The 17,968-nt window shown below is 41.3% G+C and overlaps 1 protein-coding gene and 1 long non-coding RNA gene across 2 annotated transcripts; one reads left to right on the top strand and one right to left on the bottom strand.

Annotated features, from left to right (window-relative positions):
• The first annotated feature begins 99 nt into the window (after positions 1-99).
• On the top strand, positions 100-4,266 carry LOC123470047. Its single transcript, XR_006643468.1, has 2 exons — positions 100-249; positions 3,739-4,266. It is a non-coding gene; the product is annotated as an uncharacterized LOC123470047 (long non-coding RNA).
• LOC116915807 lies at positions 4,061-16,853 on the bottom strand. Its single transcript, XM_032920928.2, has 16 exons — positions 16,655-16,853; positions 16,416-16,580; positions 12,101-12,253; positions 11,701-11,773; positions 11,448-11,559; positions 11,189-11,351; positions 10,834-11,093; positions 9,111-9,210; positions 8,643-9,023; positions 8,205-8,555; positions 7,927-8,120; positions 7,611-7,835; positions 6,066-7,540; positions 5,102-5,842; positions 4,940-4,990; positions 4,061-4,853 (listed from the first exon to the last, which is right to left on the bottom strand). Exons 2-16 carry the CDS (start codon positions 16,459-16,461, stop codon positions 4,406-4,408), a joined length of 4,773 nt encoding a protein of 1,590 aa, XP_032776819.2. The 5' UTR covers positions 16,462-16,580; positions 16,655-16,853; the 3' UTR covers positions 4,061-4,405.
• Positions 16,854-17,968: the final 1,115 nt, after the last annotated feature.

The raw sequence follows: 17,968 nt of genomic DNA on the forward strand, positions 1-17,968 counted from the left end.
AATTTAACAAATAAACAGATAGCTTGTACTAGCCATCTAGCGGTCAAAATCGTCACTTAAAGGAGGGTTTTGAATAGACGACTTTAAGGGAGAAGGAGTCTACCTAACTATTGTTGAACGATTGTTAGGTCGATTTCGATCGCCATTGTACAGTTAATGGCGTCGCGCATTGGAAGTATATGCGTGTGTGAATTTCGATGAGTGTTGCACACCTTGGAGGCCTCGTTGATAATCGTATTGATAATATAGGTATGTAAGGCAATTAGTTATGGAATAATTTCTCACACTCAAATCAGGTTTTTTTTCTGTTCATTTTATAGTTTCTGAATAAAACGTAAAAAAACATAAATTAAGTTGGTGCGCTAACAGCACTGTTTTCGTTCATTTTTTAAACGGCTAGTTTAACGAGAAAACCAATGACGAATTTGAAATCAGCGTTCATTTTCGATTACGCCGTATGATTTTAGGAGAATTTCAAGAGATGTCGTTTTTGGCCGATTTTGACAAAAGTGGGAAGGCTATACCCTTCCCACTTTTTCATTTTTGGCCAAATTTCAAATTTTGCTTAAAATACATGAATTCGATTCAGAATGGAATGAAAATAACGCAAATCAGATATATTTTTCTGTCGGTCTTAAAGATTTTGATTTAAACGTTAAAAACCATAAATTAATTTGGTGCGCTAACAGCACTGTTTTCGTTAATTTCAAGAGATGCCGTTTTTGGCCAATTTTGACAAAAGTGGGAAGGCTATACCCTTCCCACTTTTTCATTTTTGGCCAAATTCGAAATTTAGCTTAAAATACATGATTTCGATTCAGAATGGAATGAAAATCACGCAAATCAAGTTTATTTTTCTATTGGTCTTAAAGATTTTGATTTAAACGTTAAAAACCATAAATTAATTTGGTGCGCTAACAGCACTGTTTTCGTTAATTTTAAAAACGGCTAGTTTAACGAGAAAACCAATGACGAATTTGAAATCAGCGTTCAGTTTCGATTATTCCGTGTGATTTTTGGGGAATTTCAAGAGATGTCGTTTCTGGCCGATTTTGACAAAAGTGGGAAGGCTATACCCTTCCCACTTTTTCATTTTTGCCAAATTCGAAATTTAGCTTAAAATACATGATTTCGATTCAGAATGGAATGAAAATCACGCAAATCAAGTTTATTTTTCTATTGGTCTTAAAGATTTTGATTTAAACGTTAAAAACCATTAATTAAGTTGGTGCGCTAATAGCACTGTTTTCGTTCATCTTTTAAACGGCTAGTTTAACGAGAAAACCAATGACGAATTTGAAATCAGCGTTCATTTTCGATTACGCCGTATGATTTTAGAAGAATTTCAAGAGATGCCGTTTTTGGCCGTTTTGACAAAAGTGGGAAGGCTATACCCTTCCCACTTTTTCATTTTTGGCCAAATTAATTCTTAAAATACATGATTTCGATTCAGAATGGAATGAAAATCACGCAAATCAAGTTTATTTTTCTATTGGTCTTAAAGATTTTGATTTAAACGTTAAAAACCATAAATTAATTTGGTGCGCTAACAGCACTGTTTTCGTTAATTTTAAAAACGGCTAGTTTAACGAGAAAACCAATGACGAATTTGAAATCAGCGTTCAGTTTCGATTATTCCGTGTGATTTTTGGGGAATTTCAAGAGATGTCGTTTCTGGCCGATTTTGACAAAAGTGGGAAGGCTATACCCTTCCCACTTTTTCATTTTTTGCCAAATTCGAAATTTAGCTTAAAATACATGATTTCGATTCAGAATGGAATGAAAATCACGCAAATCAAGTTTATTTTTCTATTGGTCTTAAAGATTTTGATTTAAACGTTAAAAACCATTAATTAAGTTGGTGCGCTAACAGCACTGTTTTCGTTCATCTTTTAAACGGCTAGTTTAACGAGAAAACCAATGACGAATTTGAAATCAGCGTTCATTTTCGATTACGCCGTATGATTTTAGAAGAATTTCAAGAGATGCCGTTTTTGGCCGATTTTGACAAAAGTGGGAAGGCTATACCCTTCCCACTTTTTCATTTTTTGCCAAATTCGAAATTTAGCTTAAAATACATGATTTCGATTCAGAATGGAATGAAAATCACGCAAATCAAGTTTATTTTTCTATTGGTCTTAAAGATTTTGATTTAAACGTTAAAAACCATTAATTAAGTTGGTGCGCTAACAGCACTGTTTTCGTTCATCTTTTAAACGGCTAGTTTAACGAGAAAACCAATGACGAATTTGAAATCAGCGTTCATTTTCGATTACGCCGTATGATTTTAGAAGAATTTCAAGAGATGCCGTTTTTGGCCGATTTTGACAAAAGTGGGAAGGCTATACCCTTCCCACTTTTTCATTTTTTGCCAAATTCGAAATTTAGCTTAAAATACATGATTTCGATTCAGAATGGAATGAAAATCACGCAAATCAAGTTTATTTTTCTATTGGTCTTAAAGATTTTGATTTAAACGTTAAAAACCATTAATTAAGTTGGTGCGCTAGCAGCACTGTTTTCGTTCATCTTTTAAACGGCTAGTTTAACGAGAAAACCAATGACGAATTTGAAATCAGCGTTCATTTTCGATTACGCCGTATGATTTTAGAAGAATTTCAAGAGATGCCGTTTTTGGCCGATTTTGACAAAAGTGGGAAGGCTATACCCTTCCCACTTTTTCATTTTTGGCCAAATTCGAAATTTAGCTTAAAATACATGATTTCGATTCAGAATGGAATGATAATCACGCAAATCAAGTTTATTTTTCTATTGGTCTTAAAGATTTTGATTTAAACGTTAAAAACCATTAATTAAGTTGGTGCGCTAACAGCACTGTTTTCGTTCATCTTTTAAACGGCTAGTTTAACGAGAAAACCAATGACGAATTTGAAATCAGCGTTCATTTTCGATTACGCCGTATGATTTTAGAAGAATTTCAAGAGATGCCGTTTTTGGCCGATTTTGACAAAAGTGGGAAGGCTATACCCTTCCCACTTTTTCATTTTTGGCCAAATTCGAAATTTAGCTTAAAATACATGATTTCGATTCAGAATGGAATGATAATCACGCAAATCAAGTTTATTTTTCTATTGGTCTTAAAGATTTTGATTTAAACGTTAAAAACCATTAATTAAGTTGGTGCGCTAACAGCACTGTTTTCGTTCATCTTTTAAACGGCTAGTTTAACGAGAAAACCAATGACGAATTTGAAATCAGCGTTCATTTTCGATTACGCCGTATGATTTTAGAAGAATTTCAAGAGATGTCGTTTCTGGCCGATTTTGACAAAAGTGGGAAGGCTATACCCTTCCCACTTTTTCATTTTTTGCCAAATTCGAAATTTAGCTTAAAATACATGATTTCGATTCAGAATGGAATGAAAATCACGCAAATCAAGTTTATTTTTCTATTGGTCTTAAAGATTTTGATTTAAACGTTAAAAACCATTAATTAAGTTGGTGCGCTAACAGCACTGTTTTCGTTCATTTTTTAAACGGCTAGTTCAACGAGAAAACCAATGACGAATTTGAAATCAGCGTTCAGTTTCGATTATTCCGTGTGATTTTTGGGGAATTTCAAGAGATTCGTTTCTGGCCGATTTTGACAAAAGTGGGAAGGCTATACCCTTCCCAATTTATCATTTTTGGCCAAATTCGAAATTTAGCTTAAAATACATGATTTCGATTCAGAATGGAATGATCGCAAATCAGGTTTATTTTTCTATTGGTCTTAAAGTGGGAAGGCGGGTTGAAGGCGGGGATTATCACCGCACGCTTCATAGGCCATGGATACGGGTCAGTTTTGCCGGAAGAGCAAAAGGTTTCCGAGACTCTATGGCGAATTGGCGACCAGGCCGGACCCTATCGGGAACTTCCTGAACGGAGTGAGGGCCCCTAGTTTTATTCGTCTTTTGCATAAAAAGCGGATAAAGAAAAAGAAAGTTTTGTTGCAATTGCTTGCACCTAAAAGAAACCAAACTTCCTCTAATTAAGAGTTGTCTCGCAACTATACGTACTACCATTTGAGTTTGTTTGCGGGTCATAGTTGAAATACAAACTTGAAAGTTCCCAATTGTGTGTATTGCCACTTATTGAATTCCATCAGAAATCAGGTAGTTTTGCAAGAAGCATGTGCAGGAAAACACAAACTGCAAAACAAGACATCCCTTATAGCAGTTATCTAAGACCAATTTCGAACCGTGACAAAAGAATATAAATAAGCGAATAAATTAAAAATGCGGATTATAAAAAAAAAAAAAAAAAACTCATTTTTCGGATCTGTTATGCAATAAGTGAAACCCAACCATTTTTGTTTGCAATCCAAGCTGAGCTATTTGCTCTAATCAGTCGGTTGCTTATTGGCAATTATTTACAACAAGGAAGTTGGGAAGACAATACTTTCATCAGAAGTGATTTAAGTGAAATCTGGTAAAGCCAACAAACAGGAGCAGTGCCGAAGACAACGAGAACCAAGGGACGAAAGTAGTGGAGCCGTTCTTTTCATTTTGCTGATGGGCATCCTGGACATCCTCGTCGTCCAATCCGCGGTGTTCAACTGGTAGCTGGCTAGAATCCAACTCCTGGGGTAGTTGATCTAAGTGTTGGTTATCGTTTCGGTGGTCACTGTCGTCGATTTGTCGCTTTCTTCTCTCTGATTCGCTACCAACTTGTTTGACTCCCTCATGATCAGCTTCATCATCAGACAAGACATTGTGGGGTTTTTCATCGACGGAGGCTAGATCTCCGTCCTCGGCCGTTGATGAAGCGGTTGACAAATCTGGTTCTGTTGTGCTATCTTCTTCGGCGGTTGTGTCAGTCGTGGCTTCACGGGACAACACCTCAGCGATTTTACTACAAAGATCAAAACAAAAATGTCAACACCTTTTCGAATAACAAGTCAATCAAAAAGAAAAACTAATGTCTGTGAATTTTCTTACCTCAGCAGCGTTTCTGACGGAGCTTCACCAGATAGCCAGTCCTCGAAGTTGCTTCAAAGGTTATAAAAAAAAAAAAAAACGAATAAATTATAGTAATAATAAAACACATGTTATGCCAGGCCCAAGATGTGAAGCGCTGCAAACAATAACGAATTTTCTTACCTCAATAAAGATTCAGAAGAGAATGATCTGGGTGTGTACTGTTCTGACGGGCCAAATAGAAATCTTTCCAATTGAGCTCTTTCAGCATCGCTGATGACGGGCTTTCCAGCAGTACCAAGAACGGACCCACCGCCTATAATCGATGCTGAAAAAGGATCTAAAACGTGGAGTTTCTTATTCAGCGGTCGCTCGGAACGTCGCACGCCGTCAAAATTAGGGCGGGTGGCAGTTTGGACCTTTGAGACGATAATGGGCGGAAGTGATCCTTGGAAGCTCACTTCAGGTGGGAATGGCAAATCCGCTTTACCGTTTATCGCAACAGGGGGAGGAGCTTTGTGCACGGCATGAGCAACGTCTGATTTGCTATCGAACTGTTGCCGTGTGCCATCTTTGCGTCGATCGCCACCGTTGCCGAGGAATCGTTGAAGAAGGCCCGTTAAGCCTTGACTCGGCTTCGAATGCGGTTGGGAAGACGGTCGGTTTTGTGCTGGATTATTCCGGTTCCTTAGTTTATCCTCTTGTTGTTGGCGTTGCTGTAGCGATAGTGGTTGCTCACCAGCACGGCTTTGTCCGTCACCAGGAAACGGTCTTTGAAAATGTGCACCTTGATGAGGGCCTTGCTGAGGTTGCTGGTGCGACGACTGTTGTTCTCGGTTCTGTTCTCGGTTCCATCCAGCTTGAACTGGAACTGGATTTCTCTGAAGCACTGGACCATTCTGTGGTTGCCAATTAAATGAAGGCCTGTCGTAAAATACACGATGATGAAAATTAATTCCTTCGGTTTATAGTTACAGGAAGCAAATCATTCGCTAAATTCGTAGTCTGTTGGAATGTCCACGTTTTCTTATGAGGCAATCCGAGGGTAGGAAAGATTAATAATAGTTTATGAATAAAATTAACTAAAATGATGACAAGTTATCTGATCGCTCGAGCATAAATATTTTATTTCAGGAAACCCTCTCACCTGTTAGGGGTAGAAGATCCGACAGCGATCGGTGTGGCCAAAGGAGGAACATTTTGCTCCTTACGACGATTACCGCCAAAGTTGAAAAATGCAGCTAATCCGGAAGATTTCTTGCGGGCAGGAGGAGGACCTGGAGGTGAATGAGGACGTGCGTTCGCATCCTGGCCGCTAAATTGAGGAGGACGGGGTTGCGGACGTTGTGCAGGAAGCGCTGGAGGCTTCGGGTGCGGTTTAAATTGCTGTGGGTTGGGAGGATTCACTTGCTGATTGGCGTCATGTTGCGGAGGGAACCTCGGAGCTGGCATAGACGGTCCTGGAACCACTGGAACAACAGCCTTTGGCAATGTAATCGGCACGGGTTCCTTCGGTCTGCGGTGATCTTGTTCGGATGCGACAAAAACTGGATCCAACGTGACTAGACTCGGTGATTCGCTGGTGACCCTCGGATCTTCAGCGGTGATGCCTTTCCCTTCCAAGTTCTGAGGTTCGACGTCAAATCCAAGCGGAGGTATAGGTCCATCCACGTTGCGTATAGGTTTGAATCCACTCTCCAGGATGATAGTATTCGGGTTGAAAACACCTCCGGCTTGCGGGTTGAACGAGTAAGCCTGAACAGGGGGTGGATTAATTCTTGTAGGGATAACGTCCTTGGCATTGAAATTGTTATTTTGCTGTTCATTTGATGGCGGGCTCCACGCTGGCCTTTCCGATTGCGCCGACCTATCTTGCTGCCTATCGGGAATCAATGGACGGGGTTCGGCCGGTTCTTGATTAGGCAACGGTTCTCTTTGATGATTCTGCAAATTGGGTCGTTGGCGGAAATTGGACGAATGCTGGATTAGCTTAGTCAGTTGCTTCACCGGCCCAGGGATGGGAATACTGATGTGAGGTTTCTGTTCTTCTGTCTTAACGACGACCTGTGGTGCAATCCGGCGCGGTGGTTCGGTCGTTCTCACAACAGCAGGTGCCGGTTTAGTTGGTTTAACTGGAGGCAATGTTGGCGGTAATGTAGGAGGCGCTGTTGGAACTGGAGTTGAATAATATCGTTGCGGTACTGTGGGGCGTGTTGTCGGTGAGGGACGCGGCGGCGGTGCCGTAGTCCGTTGCGGAACAGGTCTGTCCTCATCTCTGCTGCCAAAACTTGATTCTCTGAAAAAATCTTCAAACTCAGATGGGAAGTTGCCACCGAACGCATTTTCTGGGAAGAATTCGCTTTCGGGTGCGCGATATTCCGGCGCGAAATCCATCGTGTTTGAAGGTTCGGCGTTATCGATTTTTTTAATTTCTGGAATTCGAGGTACATCGTCCTCGTAATAATCTGGATATTCTCTCTGATCGTCTTCTGAAGGTCGTTTAGAAGCTGGATTAAACTCATCGGATGGTTGTCCAGAGGTTCCAGCTTTGCGATTGTTATGGTCGAGGTCGCAGCTGTCAACAACGCGGATTTTCCAGCCCAAATATCGGTGGACGTAGGACTGTAAAGAATTACGAATAACGCAGTTAATCGGTAGGTCAGTCTCAGTGATATAGTACTATAAGACAAACCTGATAGTAAATCGTGTCAGGTGTGTTTACGTCCGGTTTAAATTGCATTATGGCTGGTTCACCTTCTTCGCAATGAAGTTTCAATGTTCTCTGATAAGCTCCGAACGAGGTGAACTTGTCGGCCGGTTGAGAAGGATCTTCGACCCATTCACACAGACGGCCCTGAGCCGACGAAACTGGATTGCCATCGCGGTCGTAAGTTACACCAGCAAATATTCTGATTTTCTGCAAACGGAAGAGGAAGAAAATGAAATTGAGTACAATCAGGTTTGATTTTTGTTGGTGTCTTTGAAGTTTCTTATGGCAAGTCACTTACAGATCTCTCGTCGGGTGTTTTGAATTCATAACCCCCTTCGGGATCATCTGTAATGTAGAATGGATGATAACGAGACGGACGATCTGGGTCTTGGCCACCTTCTACCACAAATGTGTAAGTCTCGCCACGAACGACGGTCACTTCGGGAATGAGTAATCCGTTAATGAACCACGAAACTCCCCAGCCGAGATTTCCTGTCATCAATAAATCAATGAAATATTCCATTCGCTCCATTTTGATGATGTGATCTGTGTCACGATTCAACTACTGGTTTGTACCTGTAATGGCGTTGTAGCCTTGACTGCCACCGTTTGGACCGAGATGAGCGTAATAGACGTGATTCTCCGGTTCGTTACATTCGATTGCTGGGATATACCAAGGTAGCTTATTGGACACGGCAGGTGGCGAAGGTTGGGAAGGTGGTTGAGGTGGTTGAGGTGGTTGGTACTTGGCCAACAATTGGGTATTGGGTCCGACTGAATTTCCATCTAAAGAAGACCAGCGATTCTCTTCTGTGGTTGGTCGTCGTTGAACAGAGGGAACGGTAACCGAACCAGACGTTGCTGTCGGATCTTCCGGAGCTGGACAGTTCCAGAAAGGCGATCGTCCAAAATCGATTAATAAATCACCTGAGCAGGAAAGGAAAAAATGCAACGGTCAATACAAGACCAATGGTTAATGGGATTAAAAAAAACAAAAAACAAATGAATGCAAACCTTTATTTCTAAGTTTATGGTAAGTGGGTTCATTATCTGAACTGAGTGGTCCAACAGCCCAAATGACGGCCTGGGTTCCATTGGTGATGATGCTTTTGTCCTGTTCATCCTGTGCCTTGAGGGGCCTTTGGTAAGTCAGCATGACGTAATCATTGACGAGAGCAGCGTTGAGCAGTCGGATATTGTTTGTTCCACGAGCAGATTGGGTGTCCTGACACACTCCCTTTCCGGCCGTACAAGCCGATTTGGATGTCATGTAATGATCGTGAACAAAGCCTTTGCCACTCTCACGATCCAACCAGCCAACAGCCACGTCAGCACCAATCATCCTAGTTCTCTTTGAATCGCCACTGGGTCCGAACGCTACATATTGTCCGTCATCTATTTGGAAATATTCAAAATGAAATTATTTTCATGAAAAGCCGTCCAAAAAAAGAGATAAATAGAGAGCAAGAGAAAGAGGCGTACCAATTTTGCCGACCAGTTGCAGGACGATAGTTTCTCCGGCCACCGCCCAGCGGACCTCAAGCGCCAAGTCATCCCAGAGCACCTCACAATTGAGCTTCGCCTAAATTCATGTAAATCAAGACAAGGTCGACCAATGAACCAAAAAAGAAAATATTTACAGTTAGAGATGACCGAGTGAATTTCTCAAACAAAAATAAAAGAACACACAAAAACAAAAAGTGTAATGAAATTGATGGGCTGGGCGAGTTTTGGAACAGTTGGCAACGAAAATCTTGACGAAATAAAAAGGAAAAAAAAACAGGTTGATCAAGGAAACAAACAGAAAAAAAAAAACAGGTTGGAAAAAAAGACCAGCTTTTATTTCAGCTTCAAAAAGTGTGCCTTTCTTTTTTCTTTTACAAACACGCACACACGCACACATACAAAGTGGATAGCGAGTGAAGAAGATGGGAATAATAACAAGCTAACAGAAACAAAGAAAACCCTCTTCTCTAAACATTTCTTGATTTTTTTTTGGTTCTTTTCTTGAATATTTTATATAGATACTATAGTACTTAATAACTCTATGCTGTGGAAAACTGAGTAAAGCGTGCGAAGGTAAAAAAAAAAAAAACTAATAGAGAAGATCGTCAATCTCCGGTGTTACTCTAAACGGCTCTGTTGAAGTGACGGACAGGAACGGAGCGTGAATAGAATGCGGGAAAGGATTGCAGTCGGTTGGCAGGTGCTACTACTTTTGTTGGTGCTGGACCTACTGGACGACGCGTATCGCGCTGCTGAAGCGGGCGCGCATTCTGTTGGGGTTGTGGTTGATTGGTGTACTGTGGCGCTCTTCGTCGAGCTAACGGAGCCGTTCGTGGTTTATTACCATCACCGATGAGCACTTTGTTGTAGATGTCGTCGTCCGGCTGGTGCATAAAGTGCGTTTTAAAAAAACAAAACGAACAGAAAGAAGAAGAGAAATAGAGAGAGAGAAATGACAGGTAGTAGAAGAAGGGGCGGACGACTCGTCCGACCCGTAGGCATTACCATTCGTTAGACAGAATCACTGGAAGGAAGTTATTTTCATTTGCCTTACCACATTAAGAATACATGTTAGCGGTAATTTAAATGGAATTTAGTTTGAACAGTGTCACAAAATAACCCACCAACCGGTTCGAAATGGTTCACCTTGTTAACAATTGTTGTTCGAAATTGTAACACTTTGCCAAGCGGGAAAAAAGATGTCAAGCGTGACGTTATGTAGGCTCCATTAATAATCAAATAGGAAGGGACCACGACATTATCCAGCGCATTAACGCAAAACAATAACCCAGCAAAAAAAAAGAGTCTTATTTTCTTAGTGTTGCTGTTGTTATTAGTCGTGCGGATACAGCCAGGACACGAGTGCCGCTGGCAAGGCATTCAAAACCTCTTCCGTGTTTAACTAGCGTAAATCCTTCACTACTGGCCCATTGCATTATTTTATGCATTCACCAGAAAAGAAATGGGACTTTTGAATGGCATTATTTTGGGTCTGTTATTTTTAGTAAGATGGGGGAGGTAGTTGGTCTCGGTCTATTTTCTACTAATTTAGCGGGCGGAGGAACGAATCCGGTTTAGTGAGAAACATATGCATAGTAGGTTAACACGCACAAACATGCATGTGTAAATACCGTATGCCAGAACCACAAACTACTGACAGATTTCTTTTTTGAAAGATTTGAAGCGGAAACGGTCTTACCTGAGGAGCGACGCCGAGCATTTTCAGCGATGGAGGTACGTTGAGGTTCTTGGGGATGCGGATGTGACCGAAATCGATGCCGTAAGCCTTGCACCAGACACTCAACCACTCAACGTCGAATACGGTCAAATCGCCAGGCAGAGTCAAAACTAGCGTCTTGGTGTCATAGCGACGTAGTGGCTCAGTTTTGCCATTCTCATCGGGCACTTGCGCTCCCTCCTGGTTAGGTTTTGGGCCCGTACCCACCCAGAAAAAGGCATCTGAAATATGTTGCAACAAACGATTTTGTTTTATTCCGCCACCGTGTTTCATAATTTATTAAACATTAAAGCTTTTTTATTTTTCATGACCCTACCAGGAGCTTGTCCGTCGTACGTGAAATTGGGCAACAGGAAAGTCTGAGCGTCGACAACGTAGATACGATCTGAAGCGACTTGATGAATGCCGGAGAGAGGGGTCAATCGTTGAGGACGCGGGTAATCAAAACCGGCTGGTACTTTAACTTCACCAAAAGCCTCCTGTTAGTATGGAACAGGATTATAGAAGAAATGATGACGCAATAAACACAACGGAAAACTGAACTCTGACTAGATTTTGATGTTGAATGTACGCACCGAAAAGGATCGACTCCACACAGTCAACCAACGGATTTCTTTGATGGTTTTGCCTTCGGGTAACGTCAGCGTTAAGTCTTGGTCTTCATAAGCCCTGGAAAGGCTTTCCGTTCTATTGAAAGATTTAAAAAAAGAGCAAAAATGTAACGCTTAACCAAACATAACGTTGCGTCCGTCTGCTGTTTCGCTAGCAAGAATTCATAGTAAAAATATAAAAGGGAACATAACTGATATTTTGGAAATTGAAACTTACGAGCCGTCTTCATTAGGGATAACGAATCCATCGGTTCCGACTCTGGATGAGGATCCGGCGTAGAATAGCGCATCTATTCCACGATGAGCAAAAGAAAAAGTTCAGTTACATCACGATTTTTTGTTGAAAGAAAAAGAATGCAAATCAAAAACGGGATTATTCAATGGAATTTCTTGAATAATAAACAGATAGCAAGAGAACCCCCCTCCACTGCCCTTTCCTCCTCTACATTTCTTTTTGTAAAGGAATTAAGGTTCAATCCCGTTGGCGATCACGACGACCTTTTGAACCGGGTTTTATGAAATTATACCTAAACCATGTTATTACTCTGATTGACCACGACTTGATCGAGTCATCGCGTTTTCGAAGTCAAAATCAAAAACGAAGAAGCATGACTTACCTTGGCCTTTGCCATCATAAGAAAAGCCTTTAATGAAAAGCGTTCGTGCGTCAACGGCGTAGACATCGCCGCGGATTCCGTGGTACTGTGACTCCAATGAACCGATCAAACGACCGTAATAAGTGTTGGCACCCGTGTCGGCTTTGCACACACCTAGAAATCGTGAAAAAGAAATGAAACAAAACAACAATTCACTACGACATTCAAAAGGAACCAAATCTCGAAAAGAATGAGAGAAAATCAAAATCAATGGGTCTAAACTAGAGCGGATTTCAATTGTTTGCGGAGGCACGAAGTCGATCATGGAGATTGGCATAGTGTTTCAATGACAGTAATAACTACCGCAACTAGAGCTAATTTCAGAAGATCAGAATATTCACGCCAGAAAGTCACATGTAACGTTATGTTTTCGTCAAAAGTAACTGAACGATTGGAAAAACCCGGAGCAAGTCAATCAAAGAGAAGAAATATCAAATAACGGCTTCCCCCGTTTGCGGTGTTGAAAAGAGAAAAATCTGTGACGGTTGGTTAGGTAACGCAACCATTTGCCAATCATTCAAACATGCCCTTCTTACAAGTCGTTTTGATTGCTGCAGAATTGCTCCGATTGCAGTGAATGACAGGCACGAAAGTAAGACCACCAGAATCATTCAAAAACCAACCCCGAATTCGTACGAAAGTGGCGGAGAACGATGAAAGATCTTCGTTATTAATCGGTCGATGCATCTAGGGCAGTAGCGCTTTGGGGCTGATGAACCAGTGCAACTTCTTTTTGTCGTTTTCACGGGATAACCCGGATGCACTCCGAAAAATAGCAATATAATATCAAACGACACGAAGAGCTCCGCCGGTTTATTCGCACGAACGGTTTCGTAAAACTTGACGGTTGATAAGTGGGCGACAATGACGGGGAAAATGAAATTGCAACAAGAAACAAGGTTAATGCGCTACTTTTTGAATCTTCCAATTCATCTTGCTGCGTGAAAGTCAGGCGCGCGCATTTCAAATTCAATAATGTGAAAATAGAGAAATTTTTTAAGCTAAGAAATGATAACATTTTTTTCGATTTTTGTTTTCCACATCTCCAAGAAAAGAAAGGAAACAGAACCATCGCGCTATAGAAAGTTGCTACAAGATGTGGCTTTGTTGTCTGGCGTCTAGCACAGCGTGTGGGCTCTCCCCACAGCGTGAGCGGGATCACGCGTTTCAGAACGAGGATAGAGAAAGAGAGAGAAAGCTTTTTTTTTTATCTAATATGAGAATAGAAAAACAAAATCGCGCCATCTCATTCTGTTTTCCGATTCTCTCTCTTTTAAGCGCATCGGGCGGCCGCGACCCGTCGTCCCGCTGGCCTTAATCTCACCTTTCTCGCTAGTCGCGGTCTGGCTTTGCTTGTTAAGTTTTAGATAAATACATTTGCTTTATTTTATGGCTACGTTATGCTCCGATCGCATGTATGGATTCCCGATTTTCGCCAGACACCGCAACGGGTTCGTGCGCTCGAAACTGACCCAATTTCTATTGCTACAAAATCCTCCTCCAGTTTTGTTCTTTCTCTTGGTGTAGAGATGTATAACAGCGTACTATTGTCGTGTGATGACCGACATATATTCCAATTGGTCACTTTACTGTTTCACGATCCGTGAGCCTGTAAATCCTGTTTCATCATCATCCGGTCCATCAATTTTTCATTGAATCCGGTCCGTTTCTCTTGGTCGAGTCTTTTTCTTTTGGGGATTGGTTAAATTCACCGTTTCATTTATTCGTTGACGACAACCGTTTGCGTTATATTACAGACCTGAATGAATTTTGCGATCCATTGGAATATATGGCGGTTTGATAAGTATACATATAAATGAAATAGTAAAATTTCATGTTGCAATAACGGTGAGCTGCGGCAACCCGTTGTGTTTTTTCTTTCTTTAAAAATGTATTCCCGAAAGCGCAATGTTCACTTGAACAGCGTGTACGATAAAGAAAGTGATAGCGTGTGAATTCCTCGACAGTTATTAGCGTTAACGTTAGTTGTTCTTTTTTTTTTTTCTCGTTTGCTGTTGTCCCCGTGTTTTATTATCCGGAAAAAAATAGAAGAACACAGCTGACTTCCGTATTAAAGGCCAATTTCGCTGATAACATCTGTTTCGTTCTCCGTATAGCGGCTTGAGATATCCTTTACATAGTACTACCACTAGTATGGGCTGAGAATGGCGACGAGTGAGGAAGTCCACAGAGCCTGTCCCTACTGTTTTCTTTAATCATCTCAAAAAGATTCGCCGTTATGTTACTGTTGCAACCGGTAGTTTGTTAATACACAGCGTCAGCAATTTAACAGTTTGTCGTTTGGAAACGGTTGAGAATATAAATGTGTGCGCACTCCTTCTAATCCTCGACACGTTTGGTTTGTTTCATGCTGGTTTAATAATCAAAACAAGCACAGGAAATTGTTTTCTATTTACTTTTTCTTTTGATTAAAAACGAAAAATAAAACGTGCGAGAGAAAGAGACGGACAATAGAAATGGAAAAAAAAAAAAGGGCGAAGCTAAGCCAGCCCCGGGGTCGAACACTTGGGAAACGAAAAAAAAAAAAAGAGAAAGAGGAATGCTAACATCTAACTAAGCACCTAAACATAACGGCACTTTTAGTGTTACAGAGCAGAGGGGGGTAGATACTGAATGTACAAATCTTCGCCCTATTTTTCTCTCTATAGGATATTTACACTGGGTGTCGTCATCGAGCTCTCTCATACCAACTACGGCAATAAGCAACGCAATTTCGGAATTTAAAAAAACATATTTTTTTTTTTCGTTTTATGATTGCGCAAGGTTGTGCTCCACTTCTCGCATTTTCTCGCTATTTTCAAAGTCGCACAAAACAATTTCACCTATAAATCTTCTGCAATAGAACTGAGCGGGGATTGAATACGGCGCAGGGCCACATCCAGGTAGACTAAAAATATTTTATGGCTTACGATTTGGTACAGGTAACCCCCTATCATCACATCAGCTCTCCTCCCCTCCCAACAGAAAAAAAAAAAAAGTGTTAAAAAAACCCCTCGAGAAAATGTATTCCTTAAAAGCCGTTCCGGTCAGTGCTCCACCACCCTATTCCTTCCAGGTTCAACCATCGGCACTATCCTCTTCAGCAAATACCTTCTTATACCGTTAGGTTAACGAGAACGCTGTTTCTGTCTCTAAACCTTATAGCGTGCGCGTGTAACATCCCGCAGCACCTTCTGCTGGTACTTTTCCTATGTTAAAAGAACATCCCTTCTAAACTCTTCCAGATGGTTTTTCTTCTTTTTCTTCCTCTGAGTGGGGGGAGAGAGAGGAAGCTCTTCCCTATACTTTAACATGCTTCGTCTGATGCTTTGATGGCGTACAAAAATGTTAACTTCCTATGGAAAACAACCGGCAATATCGCTTTTGTTCGTACAGCCGGGACGAGCACCTGCAACCGAGAAGCTCACAGAGCAGAGAGCCGTTAACCTACATTTGTTTTTTTCAAAGTCGCAATCAACGCAGGGTTATTTCTTTCTTAGTCTCAAAAGCTTAATCAGTTTCTTTTTTTTTTTTCTCACTCTTTCGATTGTACACGGAAGACCACCTTCACTCCTGTACCTCCTGTTGCGACGGATTTCCGTTAAGCCGCTGTCCACCACCGGGCGAGCCAAATCTCGTGTGAAACCGAAACTGAAAGGCCATCTGTGCGATGGGCAGTGGCTTTGCGAGCCGTCTGTTCCATCGCCGAAACGTAGATAGGGGCTTATAAAAATACTTTTTAACATGTCAGCAACCTTACGTACGTACTGGATGATAACAATTACGGCGAAAAGAATTTAACTTTTTCTTTTCCTCATTCGTCTTGTATTGTCTCTGATTTTGCTGTTTTTCAAACCTTCCCTCAACCACCTGACTTGGTGGTGGCGCAATTCAATTTAGCATTTTTTTTTTTCTTCGTATCTTTCCCCATCGAGTTTGTAGCGAAGGCGGGTTCCAGATCCATGCACACATAGAAAAGTAATGCATTATGTCTTTACTGTTACTTTCCACGTTTGCGCATTTAAACGACGTGCGCATATCGGCGATTGGTCACATCCCATCGCTTCCGTTATTTTCGACGAGTCATCTCGTCCCGCACAATCTCTTTTTCAATGCATACAGTAAAGCTCTTCATTTCCTATCCGACCGGAATTTTCGATTCTTAGAGATCAATTGGGAACCGAAATATTTATTTAGTACACACTATACGCTAGTTGTGTACGTAATAATTATTTGGTTTCAATAAAAGGGAACAAAAAGTGGAGGTTTGACTCACCAGCGATGAGAAGTGCCAGCATACAGGCAATTGAAGAGTTCCCCATTGTCAGACCGATCTCTGAGGATTTTGTTGCTCGCCAAAAAGAATCTGGACGTCTTCTTGCTGTTGTTTTGTCAGTCGTGTTTCACTTTTTCCAACGTTATCGTCTCAGATAATAAAGCACTATTGGCAAAATAAAAATATAAAACGCTTTTTGAATATCTAAATTTTTGAGTTTTAATTTTGATTATTATTACGTTTTTTGTTTTTTGTTTTTTTCTTTTCTTTACTTGAGCTCCACTCGGCCCCACTGTCAAAAGTGGAATGACCGTACAGAAAACGCCGTGGCTTTTATATATGGCCCGCGCCCGCTAGTTGGTGTGCAGGTACGTTCGTACCTTCTCTTCTGTCTACGCATCTGCTTTACCTGATTCTCTCCTTTCTTCTTTTTTTTTTTTTTTGTCTCTGTTTCTTCGTCTTTCGTTTTTTACCATTCACCAGTGGCACGTGACCAGGAACAGTTTTTACTTAACAAATTTTCTTCTGGTCTTCTCTTCCCTGAGTTCTTGTTCCCCTCTCCACAATACCCCCACGCAGATTTTTCTATCTTTTGCATTTTACCGAAATACCGGCGAAATCATTTTTTCGGCGAATGACGGGAAAAAAAAAAGCGGACAAGGTTCCAGTAACACCGCGATGTGAATTTTCTTCTTCTTCTTCTCAATCTCTTCTGTATTTCATTACAGCCTCTAGGTGATCAGTGCTCACTGCGTCCGCTATTATCTTCCGACAGTGATGCTCTCCTCTTGGAACGCATAACAGTTTTCTCAATAGGAAGAAGAAGACGAATAAAAATCACGGCCACCAACAGCCTGTTCGGCCCAGCCAAATTCCGTAACATCTGAAGAAGCGGAAGCTCAACGGCTGGGATCCCGATCTCGTTATTCTCGTTTTATTCTTTTTTTTTTCTCTCTCTTTCTCGATCGGTTTCCACGACCGAGGGGGGGACGAAGACGACCGGTCGCGACCACTGGTCTACTACCGTTACACGGTATGGCATCTTCTTTGATAGTCGTGATCACCCATTAGCGATGCCCTACTTTTCGGATCTGCAATTTCTCATTAACATTTTTCTTGATTTGATTTTTTTCTATCTAAAAATTTTTTTTTGTGGCTCCCAAGGCAAAGAAGTAATCTCGAGGAAGGTTTTTTTTTGTTCGTACGCGTTGTAGGGTGTAACAGTGCTGGCTGGTTGCGTACGAGGACTCACGCACAGATCCCACATTGGGGTCTGGTATAACAAGTTTGTTTCCATAACGGACAGGTTTCCAACGCGCGCACCATCTCTGGAAGACATTTCCTGACAAACACATCAACACAATATAATAGCTTCTTGATATTTTTTCAAAATGTGTTTCACCTAGATGAGAAAACAAATTCTTCCGTTGGCACGCAATAACAACAGCCTTCGACATTTGATGATTCCGTCAATGGCCAAACTTTGGTGAAAGAAAATGAAGAAGACCATTACAACCTTTCTCCCTGTAAATGAGAAAGTAATAGCTTATCTA

This window comes from Daphnia magna, linkage group LG2 (assembly GCF_020631705.1).
Source record: "Daphnia magna isolate NIES linkage group LG2, ASM2063170v1.1, whole genome shotgun sequence".
NCBI classification, from domain to species: Eukaryota; Metazoa; Arthropoda; class Branchiopoda; order Diplostraca; family Daphniidae; genus Daphnia; species Daphnia magna.